This window comes from Oryza brachyantha, chromosome 11 (genome assembly GCF_000231095.2).
Source record: "Oryza brachyantha chromosome 11, ObraRS2, whole genome shotgun sequence".
In the NCBI taxonomy this organism is placed as follows: Eukaryota; Viridiplantae; Streptophyta; class Magnoliopsida; order Poales; family Poaceae; genus Oryza; species Oryza brachyantha.
This window is the reverse complement of record NC_023173.2, coordinates 192,664-205,826: the sequence shown is the minus strand read 5'-3', so window position 1 is coordinate 205,826 and position 13,163 is coordinate 192,664. Positions and strand designations below refer to the sequence as shown.

Sequence of the window (13,163 nt, the reverse complement as noted above, 5' to 3'; positions counted from 1 at the left end):
TTCACCTAGCACCATGATGTGTCCATGTATATATAGAGTAGAGCAATCAAATATTAACAATCCACAATAGTTACAACCAATATACATTTCGGTGCCGATATATCTGGAGAAGGCCCTGGGGGAGATAAAACAATATGACAGTACTGGCAATGGCTAATTAGAACCCACGGCAACACATAACCTAGACTAGAGCTTATTTAGCCAACAAATAATGCTATACTATTGTGGACTACAGATAATTACAGCGATCACTATACAGATATATCATCAACAATCTAAAATTATTCTTGACGGGAGCAAAACTCCTAAACCGTCTCCTTTCCCCGGTACTGTGTCATCACAAGCCACTAGTCTAAGGGTAGAGCTACTCACATGCTTACACTTGAGCTTCAACTCGTCAAGGCTCCTGGTGAAAACCTGCCCCAGCCAGGTCTGCACAGGGCTCTTGTCCTCTGATTTCCATGCTGCGGCAATTATCTGCTCCATTGCTCCAACATCAATCTCCAGCCTGCACTCAGGACCCAAATTTTTGCTGAGTATGTTGCTAAACTCCTGCAACATGTCATCAGCAAGTTTGTCAAAGTCAAACGGTTTAAAATTGATTGATCCATCAACCCAATGCAAAAGGGCATCAATGGATTTTTCTGTGTTGCCATATGAATTTTCATTGCTACTGCTGTCATCATTGGCATCGTGGGGTTCATCCTCATCAACAGGGAGGTTCAAGTCGAACGGTACACTCGATGTTCTGTGCAGCCGCTTTGAACTGCTCGGTGATTCTTGCACCTTTTCCTGGTCATCAGAACTGCTGAGCTTTCTCTTGCTGATTGAACCAGAGTACAAAGATGCTTGAATTTTGGTGAGAGAATGCCTTGGGGAAACCACCACCTTACCATTAAGGCCTCCACTGGTGATTGCCCTACCTGGTTCTACCAGGATCTTCAGTCCATGTCCACAAGCTGTCAGAATCTTTTCTTCAGAAAATGAAAGGCCCTCTTCAACCCCATGTTTGCTGCCCTGAATCATGCTTCTTGACAACACCACAATCGAGTCATTAATGTCAACCACCTTGCCTCGCATGTCTTTAAATTTGCCAGACTCAATGGCATCAGACAGACTATCCTGAACAAGGATGTCAGCTCTATCGATATTGTCAAGGAAGAGAACAGATCGCCGCTTCTTGCTCAGCTGCTCCACAATGCAGTCTGTGCCGGTCTTCCCTCTGAAGCCGGAGTCACCCCAATCCTGAAGGTTTAAGTCCAGATAAATCAAGTTCTCTTTGCTGCCATGCATTGTTTCTGCAAGTGCCATAGCAGCTCTCTTCTTGGCCATGCTATCAGAACCATGAAAACACAACCAGATGTCCTTCCTGCTAGGACCACGGTGTGACTCTGTTAACCGGCACCGCACAATGGATTGACAAATAGCACTCAAGGCTTCCTCCTGCCTTCCAACTTCCTTGAACAGGCATTCGACAAGTAGCTTGTAATTGCTCAGATCAGAACTTTGTGCAGCAAGGGGTGAAGGTTTCTGCCATTGCCCAAAAGCAGATAAGCCTCCTGAAGCTACTGAGTATAATGCACCGGGTGATGTTTTCCCAACATTTCTGGAAGTCCAGGAGCAAGAGTTAGGTTGAACAGAGAGCTGTGGATGCTTCAGATTTAAATCATCCACCTTTTTGGGCGCCAGATGGGAATCCTCTATATGTTTACAGAAGGTGGAACCTGAACCCTTCGAATTAGACTCTTGAGGCGTGCCTAAAACTAAGTCAGTTGCCACGGGTGCAGCAAATGACGGTGAGGCATCATCATCTGGATTGTCAGGAGTTGACAGACTGCCATGTCGCACAGTGCTGTCTTGAAGGTTTTCGTCACTCTTTGACTGCCGGGCTTGAAGGTTCAATACAAGATCTTCATTTCTTTTATTGGAGACAGATGGAGATGAAATAGGCCTTGCAGTTGAGCTTGTATGTGCAGCAGGCACTGCACAAGGTTTAACAACATCCTTTTGAATCCCAAATGCCTCAGAACATTTGCTTGGATTTTCTGATCTTTCCTTGTCAGAGGTAACACCAATATAACGTGGAAATGGTTTGTAAGGATCTCTGTTGATCCTCTGGTGGTCTTGGTGGAGCCGCATGCAGTACTCGTTCCACTTCTTCCGTAGATTCAGTATTTTTGAATTCAGTACCATCCGATCATCTCTAACCTGCACTGAAAAAAAACTGTGCATCTTTTATACCATTGACCCAAAATTATTTATTATCAACAAGCAGTGCTTGCTGCATTCAGTTCTTAACATAAATGTTCCAAAAGGCATAAGTAGCTTCACACCTTGACTGGATCAAATCCATTGTTAGGACCCATCATGCTTCCATTCTGCAGCAGGGAGGGGAGAACTCCCTGGGGATGGTCTTCAGCTGTAATTCCACTTGCTCTAATGATAGTTGCAACTTCTTGCTCATATTTATCATTGCACTGTTGACAGCACAGCGATTGTGGGCATGAATTTGCTGTGATGCTGCTTGTTTCGTAGTTATCACAGACAAAGCCTCCAAAAGGAACAAAGGATTCCATCAGTCTGCAATACAAGTTTGAAACTACGAGGTCAAGTCCAGGTATAAAACATATCTTTGATCAATATCAGAGTTTTATGGATATGCCACTTCGTCAGAGTATCAGTAATGTGACAGAATTTCAGAAGAGTGCTTCTAAACCTTTGTGAGATATTCCGTCCATCAGAGGGAAAAAATTGGTGAGATATGTTTATAAACATCACCGCTGGTAGTTTGAATCAAACGGTCCTTGGTTTCAGGACATTGCTATCTTACAAACAGACACTACCACGGTGACCCGGACACAAGGTAGAACAAACGAAGAAAGTAACTGGATTCATTAGTATAGGCCACACATAGCCCTATGCATCAACTAAAATGTACAGAAGTTGTATTATTTTACTTTTACATTTTAGTTTTTCATTTTATCAAGCAGTTTGAATGTGTGAGTATATGGATTCTGCAGTGGCCATAAAAACTTTTTACATGGCCACGCATATTTAGTAATAAAATCCAAAATTACATGAATAGGACTACAGACAAAAGGCATATGAGAAGAAAATCCCATTAAATATCCTAAAGGAACAAACAAGCTGAGAAATCAGTAAATACCACAGGTAGTGACTAACAGCATAGCATCTAAAAGGACGTTGGTCTGAAAGGCTCTGATGACAGCACAACTAGCTAGTAGCAACCCACTTCTGACAAGAGAAAAATATCCAGCAACTCTTACTGAAATTAGCAGAACTAAGTCGGCCATAAATTAACAAGAACATAACAATAACTAGGAACTTAGAGCTTAACCCAACCATCAGATTCAACAAACAACAAAAAGATGGTACATCATGGACCTTGTAAAAACATTTTTTTTATTTAAAAAAAAGCAGTGGGGAAAAACAGTCAACATACTGTAGCCTTTCTAAATACATGTGCTGCTTCTAATTACAGTAGTACATTCAACCAATTGCATGAGTTGAAAAAAAAAATGTTCATACTACAATAGGCAAACAAGCAAATCAACACTGAAAAATGGTAGTAAAGAACATAAGCAAATCGTACTAGTACACCTAACCAGATACTATCAAAGAAACATTCTGACAATAAACAAAGCACGGCAGTCAGCAAATGGATGGTAATAAAATGTGGTTATGCATAAACAATTCAAGGAAGATGGATACTACAAAAGTAAAGAGAAGAGGAAAGGCTTGACCTTGGTGCAGGTTTGGAGAAGGCAGCAGCGACAGTGGTGGTTGCCGGAGGCATGAGTCCAGTAGCTGCAGCAGGGCCGGCGGCGGCCTGCACCGCCGTGATTGGCAGCAGCTGGAGGTCCCAGTCCTTGTCGACCAGGGGGAATTTGGAGAGGAAGGCGAGGTAGGTCTCATACGTTGCCGACCACCCCATCACCCAGACGCGTCCCACCTTGGTGTGCGTCTCCAACACTCGCGTCACCTCCGCCACCACCCGCCGCCCCTTCTCCTGCAGCTCCGGCTCACCCTCGTCGGGGACCAGCTGCTTGAGGTCTCCGATGCTTATGATGAGTCCTGTGGTGGCGCTGGCCATTGCCGCCGCCACGCCGATGTCTGACTTGTCGATTGTGTTGGGCTCTACATGGATGATACGATACGGGGAGGCGGTGGCGAAGTCATCGGCGGCGGAGGCAGCCCCCACGCCGACGAGCATGGGGTTGCGGCCGCGAGAGAGGATCTCGGCGATGCGTCGGCAGTTCTCCTCCCCCGCACCGGCGAGGTTCCCGGCCGGCGAGGGCACGTCGGCGTCGTCTGCCGCGGCGAAGCTGCAGAGGAAGAGAGGCGGCGGGCGGGCGCGCGTGGGGAGGCGGCCGAGCAGCGGCATGGGCGGCGCCGGGCGGAGGATGGCGAGCTTGATGTCCCCGCTGCGGAATCCAGCCTCGGCGAAGACGCGGCTGACGACGGGGTCGTCGAGGATGGCGAGGACGAGGTGGGAGAGGTCGACCCTGACGGCGGCGGGGGTCTGGGCGGTGGCGGCCTGGTGGTAGAAGTGGAAGGTGTCCGGGTTGCGGCGCTGGTTGGCCTGGGAACGCTTGATGGCGGCCATGAGGGAGTTGGAGACGGGAGGGTCGTCGGGCGCGGAGGAGGAGGAGGAGGAGGCGGAGGGGAGCCTGTCGAGGGAGACGGCGAAGCAGAGGTCGAGGGCCTTGAGCTGGACGCGGGGGGAGTAGGCGGCGCTGCGGGCGCGGGCGAGGGCGTCGCGGAGGAGAGTCGGGGCGGTGGGAGCGAGGAGGGCGGAGATGAGGTGGAGGGAGGTGGTCTGGGCATGGGCGCGGCGGCGGGCGGAGAGGACGGCGGCGTCAAGGGCGGTGACGGCGGGCGGCGAGAGGCACTGGCGGGCGGCGGGCACCGGAGTGGGCATGGCCGGCGACCGAGGGAAGGGAGTGGACTGGATTGTGATTAGTTTTTACGGAGCATGGGTACCCAAGTGTAAAACTCCGAGGGGTGAAATGCGAATAACGGAAAGCGCAGGGGCCAACTCAGCCTCCGGAGGAGCAGCTTTTCGCGGATGGAGCCGAACCCCCCCTTCGGAAATAATTGAGATTGAGAGAGAAAGGGAGGGAGGGAGGGAGGGGAGGTTAGAGTGTCTCTCCTTTAATATACTCCTCCTCTCCTTCCCTTCCCACAGCTCTCTCTCTCCCTCCGTCCTTTTTTTCCTTTAAAGAGAAAACAGAAACAAATATTTGACAAAAAGCAAATGATGATAATAAAATAGATGAGCAAAACGAATAGGTAGATAGATATGCTGATGCTCCTCTCCTCTGGAACAGGAAAATGCAGCACCGTAATCTCATTCTCATCTCTTCTTCTTTTTGGTTGGGGGGGCCATCAAAATTGAGCTTCACTTCAGGGAGTGCCCAAGTTTGGTGAATGCTAGTGCACACACACACATGTCACATGATGCACAACACAAGTGGAAGTGGATGTGGAGATTCTTCTGCTGCTGCTCAAGATCACCGCTACTGTGGCCTGGCCTGTGTACCACTGAATGAACGGATGATTGTTCTTTCCTCAAAGATCCATCCCCGGTAACAGTAGAAAGAAAGGCCAACATGTCCTTTTCTTTACCACCAATCATCATTCATTCACACTTCACAGCCATGGGCAATCAACCATCAAATGATGCACTAACCTTCTCATGTCCCCAGATTTATTTCTAACCTCTCACTCTTTTACTTGGTGCTTTTCTTTCAATATTTAAACATATGTTACCCTCCCTTTCGACTTACGCTCTCGTCTTTTCACTTTTATTTATGCTTATAAGTCAAAGTTTTAAATTTACAACTTTATCTTTGGCGTAGATTTGGTGTTTTTTCGTCGTATATTATTTATCAATTTTTAACTTTTAGATTATTAAAAACACGTATATAAAAGTTATATTTATAAATTATTTTTTATTTATAGATATGTCAACCCACCCACCCTCCTAAAAAAAACTATTGTATTAACAACCTTACAGTAGAGCTTCGGTACTGATTTAAAAGCTGTCAGTGCAGTATTTTTCGCGCTAAAGATATGTTCCACATTCCTTTCTTCTTTGTTCCGACAACAGCACATCACATTTGTTTGTGCTATTTTAATCAAAAGTTTGCCTTTTTTGAAACTTTGGCACGATGGTGATAGCCCTCGTTGACTCATTCTATTTACTCTTAGAGCCTCACATACCCACTCACCCCTATTTATTTCTCATTATTAAAAGACACTATAGTATCTTTTAACTGTAATCCTTACTAAATAACTTAGCAATACTTATTTATTTCAGGACGGGTAGTATAAATATATTCCCTGGATGTGCTATGTGAATTCATGTATATCATTTATTTATTCCTCACAATGCAGAGTTTCTTAGTATTTGTTTTACGAACACAAATTTTCTCATATAAGTCAGAATTCCGGCGGAATTAGAAAGGCATAATAGGGCTGCGTTCGGCTGTAGATAAGTTATCCAGAACGAAAAACGTAATAATAGATTAATATATGATTAATTAATTAGTAGTTATAAAAATTATAAAATAGATACATATAATTTTTTAAGCAACTTTCCCATAGAAAATTTTTACAAAGAACACACCGTTTAGTTCGGGAAACAGACATACGAAGAACGAAGAAATCTAGGTTAGTAATAGGGGAGAAAAACGCGGCCTATGAACCTATTAGTAGATTTATTTTTTCATGAGTTACTCAGTGAGTGCATAGAGCAATAAGGCAAGGTTGTGAAGAGAGGAAGGGGCAGGGTAGATCCGGGCAGGAGGCGAGTGGGTGGGGAGGGGAGAGTCCACTTGGCTTGGCAGCACTACTGCTACTATGCATCATGTGGGCTGTGGCCCCAGCAACAAGTTACACTCTCAGGTATGTATGTTGGATTCTCTATGCATACAATGAACCACGTTTCTCCATGGCTAAATTAATTAACGACGTAGATATATATATATATATATATATATATATATATATATATATATATATGATCATTTAAGTATTGAATGCTCTCTCGTTCTTGTTTTCTTGCCTCAGAAAAGACAGGCTGTTGCCCGGCTGATACCTGTTCCATGACTTTGGGCAAACCACATCCAACTCCAAACTCAACCTTGTTCTTTCAAAAAAATAAGAAAAATAACATTGAAATGTAAGACTACTTTTTCTAAGTCCTAAAAAAATTATCAACCATTTTTGATTTTTTTGAACTTAACTTTAGAATTTAATTAGAGGTAGGTTTGATTGCTTTCTAGTATTTTTCAATTTAGATTTTGTTTTGCTAAAGATAGAAATATTGTCTTCAGTTTATAAGCTACAGCAATAAAAATGACCTCATAACATGATTTTTTTGTCGTAACCAAACTCAACTTAAAAGTTTCAACATTAAGGGTGTATTTGGTTCATGGTCAAGCAGGGATAGGATATAGCCATCAATGTCCGGAGGGACATGGGCATCCATTTTTTTGTTTGGACATCCATATTTTTGTTTGGTTGATAAGTAGGATTAATCAATTTTTTGTTTGGTCGAAGGGAAAAGAAAGTTACTACTTTTGAGTCAGCTGTCAAAGGGAACTTTTCACGGACAAGCATCTTTTGTCTTTTTCGTTCCAAGTCCAAACCGAATAATCATATTCCTGCTCACTAGCTTAACACTAAATCTTCCTGGGCCCCGCCACCATCAAGTTTAGTGTAGCACCTACAAACATATGGAGCACTCCCTCCATTTTTTTTCTTTGGCACAGTTGGTTTAAGATCTAACCATTCATCTTATTTAAAAAATTAACATAATTATTAATTATTTTATTATAATTTAATTCATTACTAAATATCTTTAAACATACTTGTAATTTTATATACATATTTATAAAAAAAACTTAAATAAGAAGCAACGAAATGAAAAGAAATAAACTGGGGAGGGGAGTAGTTCATTAACCGGCCAGACACCTACGCTGCACGATCACGATCGATGGTATCTTTCAGTTTCCCCCTCTCCAATAAGCAGTTTTACTTTCCACACTGTACTCTCGTGCAAATTTGTAGTTTGAGATGAAAACAGTCTCCAAGATGTTTGAAGCATTTTCGTTTACTATAGGGGCTTTTCTTTTTCTTATTAAACCCGCATAAAACAATAATGATTCATGTACTACTCGAAACAGTGAAAAATATTAGAAATGAAATTACCAAAATAAAACCTCAAAACTAACGTATCACAATAGACAACCAAGTTACAATCATCACATTATAAAATCAATATAATAAACATATATTCCTTGAGGTTTAAAAATGTAACTATGTATTTTGAATAATCATACGATACTATAGTGTCAGTGCAGATACATATAAGTGTTATGGATAAGTTTTCCTATATTGTCCTAGATTGTCAGTATTATATGTAATTTCTTCGTGAAATCCTGCATAAAAGTAGCATACTCCTAAAATAGTCGGGATCGGGATAAATTGAAATATAATATAAAATTAAAACGGTGACATGTAAGATGTGAAAATTTTTATATGAGATGGATGTGAATTATATTGGTAGCAACATATTATGCCATGTATGCCAAGCAAAATAGATATATATATATATATATATATATATATATATATATATATATATATATATATATATATATCTTTATCTATACAAATATGTATTACTTAATTTAGTTTATGTATATTGAATCATGTTGTCAATTTTATAACTATTATCGATTTGCTAAAATAAATTTATTAAATTATATACGATAATTTTTTAGATGGACATACGCTTAGCTAAAATTCTATAATCGGCAGTGGTGCTTCTCTGTAGTCCCTGGCTGTCACGATTCATGATGACCAGACCACTAACAGCACACATCCATTGTCCATCGTTCATCCATGGAATTCGTTCCTACTACTACTAGAACCGTATCCCACCCTTTTCTTCCTCCACTTATATCCTTTCATCAGGAAAATGACAGCCACCTTGTGATCTTCTTTATTTTTTTTAAAAAAAAGAAATTAATCTAATTTATTCTCTTGCGCAATTTATAGATAGTTTTATTGTCTTTTTATTGTAACAAATTAATTGGAACAAAATATCAACGAAGAGGGTATATTAAGTTATTCGATACGCAACTTTCGTGGTAAAAAGCTATTCTGCTGCCATGTGATAGACCCACTTTCACATCAACAAACAAAGTATCGTAATTCTATTTATGATCGAATTTGAGAGAGTGAAAGTCATATTTGCTTATATATACTCAAGTTATTATGATATTGGGTTGGGAGAACATCAACACAAAAAAGAGCAGAGGGAAGGAAGATGGATGAAATGTGAATGATTGGGCAAAAGAAGAGACGACTGACCACCACAAGCGTCGCATCCACATCTTTATACTCCAAAAGCCACGGATGTTGACATGCATTTGGCCATATCTTCCCGCATCACATGATTACCTCTTTTTAGTACCAAAATAAAATCAATGAATAAATTAGCAGTAATTTTACCAAGGTTATAATTAATAGCAAAATTCCTTTTGTTATTCCAAAATCCAGCCACATAATAAGTTGAAAAACGCTATTATATCCTTCAGAAATAAAATTAATACTAGTGTCCCGTTTACAAAAGAGCCTGTATATCACAACACAATGAGACCTATATATTTGGCTATAAAGAAAATGCAATTTTAAAGACATAGAGAATAAAAACAAAATAATATTCACATGGTTTGACAAGGGAGTTCGGTATACTCCATAATAGATGGATTTATTAATTTTCTTACATATTTAATCATTTGTCTTATTAAAAAATTATATAATTATCATTTATTTTGTTGTGTTTGGATTTATTAATAATATATTTAATTATAACTTATATTTTCTTATATTAACACAACATTTTGAATAAGACGAATAGTTGTCAAAAAAATATTCTATTAAAATATAAAGGAAATATATAGCAAAAGAAAAACCAAAACTAAAAATCGTGGCGTTGGATGGTGGTGTGTCTGTACGCACTACTGGTTTGGTTGGCTTTTCCTGGTTTGATAGGATCCTTCGTCCGCTCCGCCACGTCGCATTTCATATATCAATTAATCATTAGGATTTTTTTTCTTTGAGAAACATTCTAAATTAATACTATGTTTGGGTGTTTTTTCTATGGCGCATGATTAGGAGGTATTTTAAGACAGTCTTGATTTATTATATACTTTGTTCGTATTTTTATTTGATACTGTTAACTTTTACATCTATGACCGTTTATCTTATTAAAAAATTATATGTATATATATGCAAAAATTATAAGTCTAGCCTAAAGTGTATTTAGTAATAAATTAATCAAAAAGTAATTATAAACTTTTTGAATAAGAATAACAGTCAAACGTAAACCCAAAAATTAATGCGATCAAATAAAAGAAATGGAGGGAGCATACTGTCAATCAAGATGTATATAATTGAATTATATGCCGCATAGTCTATAATAGAGATGAAGCTCGCTGTATTAATTTATAGAAAGACTGAAAGAACATATATATATATATATAGAAAAATAATGTCTCTATGGAATTAAATAGCACACTGTTGCATGTCAAATGAGTTAATATTATCTCCATTTTATATTATAATATAGTGTATTGGTCTTCATTATACTTATACAAATACTAATGAACCTGTACATGTATAAAATATATTCATTGATCCACCGATAAATTTAGTTAGGTACTAAAAATGTCTCATAATATGGGCGCTTTTACGGTACCTTACACTTAGTGAGGAAGTAGGGTAGTAGCTAAATTAATCACGTTTGATTTTAATTTTAATGGATATTTACGTCATTTAGTGAAGGGTCAGTGTAGTCATATAACTTAATTGGGCTGAGTTTGCTAGTAAAGAGGCCCAACACTGTTGGGATCGAAGCAACACGTGAAACGCAAAAACAAAAACAAAACTTGTATATACAGTCTCCAGCGCTTGTATGTATGCACCAATCTTCCATTGCATCCGTCCAGCTTCTAGATCGACTTGGTTCGTATACAAGGAAGGCTTGGCTAAATGCAGGAAATTAAGTGGCAGCACGAAATTAATAGTCAGGAGGAGGCCGGAAAGGGATCATCGAGCACGAGGAAGTCGACTCGGCACAATCAACATACATAATTAGCGCATGGTTAGCTAGCTCCTTCAACCATGTTCGGTTGAGATTTCTGTCAGGTGCAGCCCTTGATATGTTTACGGGGAATAACTCCTCTACAACAGATATCACACGCCACTGCCGCCGCAAATCATCGTTACTCCACTGCTAATCACATACCCTTTGTTAGTTATTTATTTACAACAATCACATGGATTTTAATTTTTTTCCAGTAATAACCTTCTACTACGCTACTACATGATCTAACAACCATAGTATTAACTCATCTAAACTGTTAGATGAACTGCATTGGGCGGCTAACCTACATTTTAAAGTACACTGAAAAAACCCTATATAATATATAACATAACGGAGAGAGTAATGAGCTACGACGAAGCCCGTCTCCGATGGATGGCATCTGCACGATGTAGTCGACCTCCAGCGTTCTAAAGAGGTTCTATGCTCACTAATATATATTTTCCCCTCTTTTGGAGGCAAATGCTTTCACTCCTTGAGGCCAGTGAGGGTGAGATGGACATATCCTCTTCCCCATTCCACTTCTGTTTTTTTAAATAAATTATTACATATTGTTTGTTTCTATGTGACTAGTTAAATACTCGTGCTTTGCTACGAAGAAATATGAATTATAAACATGTTAGTATTGTTCAGAACTTATATTTTGGAGATAAAAAATAGGACCAACATATAGGACTATTTTAAAGTATTTTATACACTTAAAGAAATAGTTGGTAAGAGCATCTCAGCAGCTCATCTAAATTTGATCATCCATATCTTTATTTGGATGATCATCTAAAATAGTTTTATCTTTCATATCTCTATACTTTCGCAAATCATCAATATATGACAATGGAGGATATAGAGAACATCCAAATACTGAGTTTTTTCTCCTAATATGGATGACATATTAAAATAGAGGATGAAATGGATGTTGTGTTGGAGCTCAATTTTTACCCTTTACTCTCTATTTTTAGGATGAAGTATGAGATAAATGTATCGTTAGGATGCTTTAAGACAATTAATATATAATATATTTGGTGAATGATAAATTCATTGTCACCACCGTTACCTTCCTTTAGAGTAGTATAGATTGTTGTTGTGTAGGTCGACCTAGGGGTGGGTAACGGACCATGATGGTCCAGCTCGTTAACACGCTTTCTATATTATTTATCTCATGTTTATAATTTCAAAATTTTACATTAGCATAACAATAAGCACTAATTAATAAATAACTCACTAAATATAAATAATTTAGATATTAAAAAAAACAAGAAATACTAAATATGTTTACGATGATCTCTTGTATCGACGAGCTAAAAAATAACTCGCGGGCTAAAAGTTTAGCTCAGCTAGCTCTTAAAGCCGGTTTGATCCCAGGTTGGTATATATTGATCAGAACCAGCATGAGCTTTGAGTTTTTTTTCCTACCCCTTGTGTACATATGGATATCCTTGTGTTATGTTTAGATCAAAACGCATGCCATCCACGAGGCAGCAAAAGCCGAGTAGCAACAGTACGTAGGAGGCCAAACTAATTAATTAATTAATTGAGCTAGATACGATCCGATCCATTATATTTGAGAGTTGATCGATATAGATAGCTACAACTTTGGCATGCATATCTTATAGCTGATTTGCTCCAACAGTAGTAGGATATGAAGTACTACCTCCGTTTTATATTGGAACATTTTTTAGCCTTATCTAAATTCATCAATTGATGAATTTATATAATTAATATATATGTTTAGATTCATTAACATCTATATGAATTTAGACAAGACTAAAAAGTTTTATATTATATTATGAAATAGAGGGAGTATTTGTTTAGTGGACAACAGTTTAGAAACTATATAGTGATATAGTGACAGAGATATATATGCTCCACATCTAATTCGGTCAATAGTATGTAGCAATTTAACGCGGATAGCTTTATTCTCCAGATTGGATAAAGTATCTATATATACACTAGCCACAACCGTCCA

At 39.2% G+C, this 13,163-nt stretch overlaps 1 protein-coding gene across 1 annotated transcript; it reads right to left on the bottom strand.

The window, feature by feature from the left end:
- Positions 1-5,158, bottom strand: LOC102715900 (protein DWARF 53-LIKE-like). The gene is made up of 3 exons (XM_006663641.3): positions 3,765-5,158; positions 2,334-2,580; positions 1-2,208 (listed from the first exon to the last, which is right to left on the bottom strand). Exons 1-3 carry the CDS (start codon positions 4,940-4,942, stop codon positions 268-270), a joined length of 3,366 nt encoding a protein of 1,121 aa, XP_006663704.2. The 5' UTR covers positions 4,943-5,158; the 3' UTR covers positions 1-267.
- Between the last annotated feature and the right edge of the window lie 8,005 nt (positions 5,159-13,163).

What these genes read in the sequence shown, in the direction of transcription:
- LOC102715900 (XM_006663641.3), bottom strand. Translation starts at nt 4,942, where the DNA reads ATGCCCACTCCGGTGCCCGCCGCCCGCCAGTGCCTCTCGCCGCCCGCC. An exon ending in TTCTCCAAACCTGCACCAAG is followed by an intron (nt 2,581 to 3,764) that starts GTCAAGCCTTTC and finishes CTTGTATTGCAG; the next exon opens with ACTGATGGAATCCTTTGTTC. An exon ending in ATGGATTTGATCCAGTCAAG is followed by an intron (nt 2,209 to 2,333) that starts GTGTGAAGCTAC and finishes TTTTCAGTGCAG; the next exon opens with GTTAGAGATGATCGGATGGT.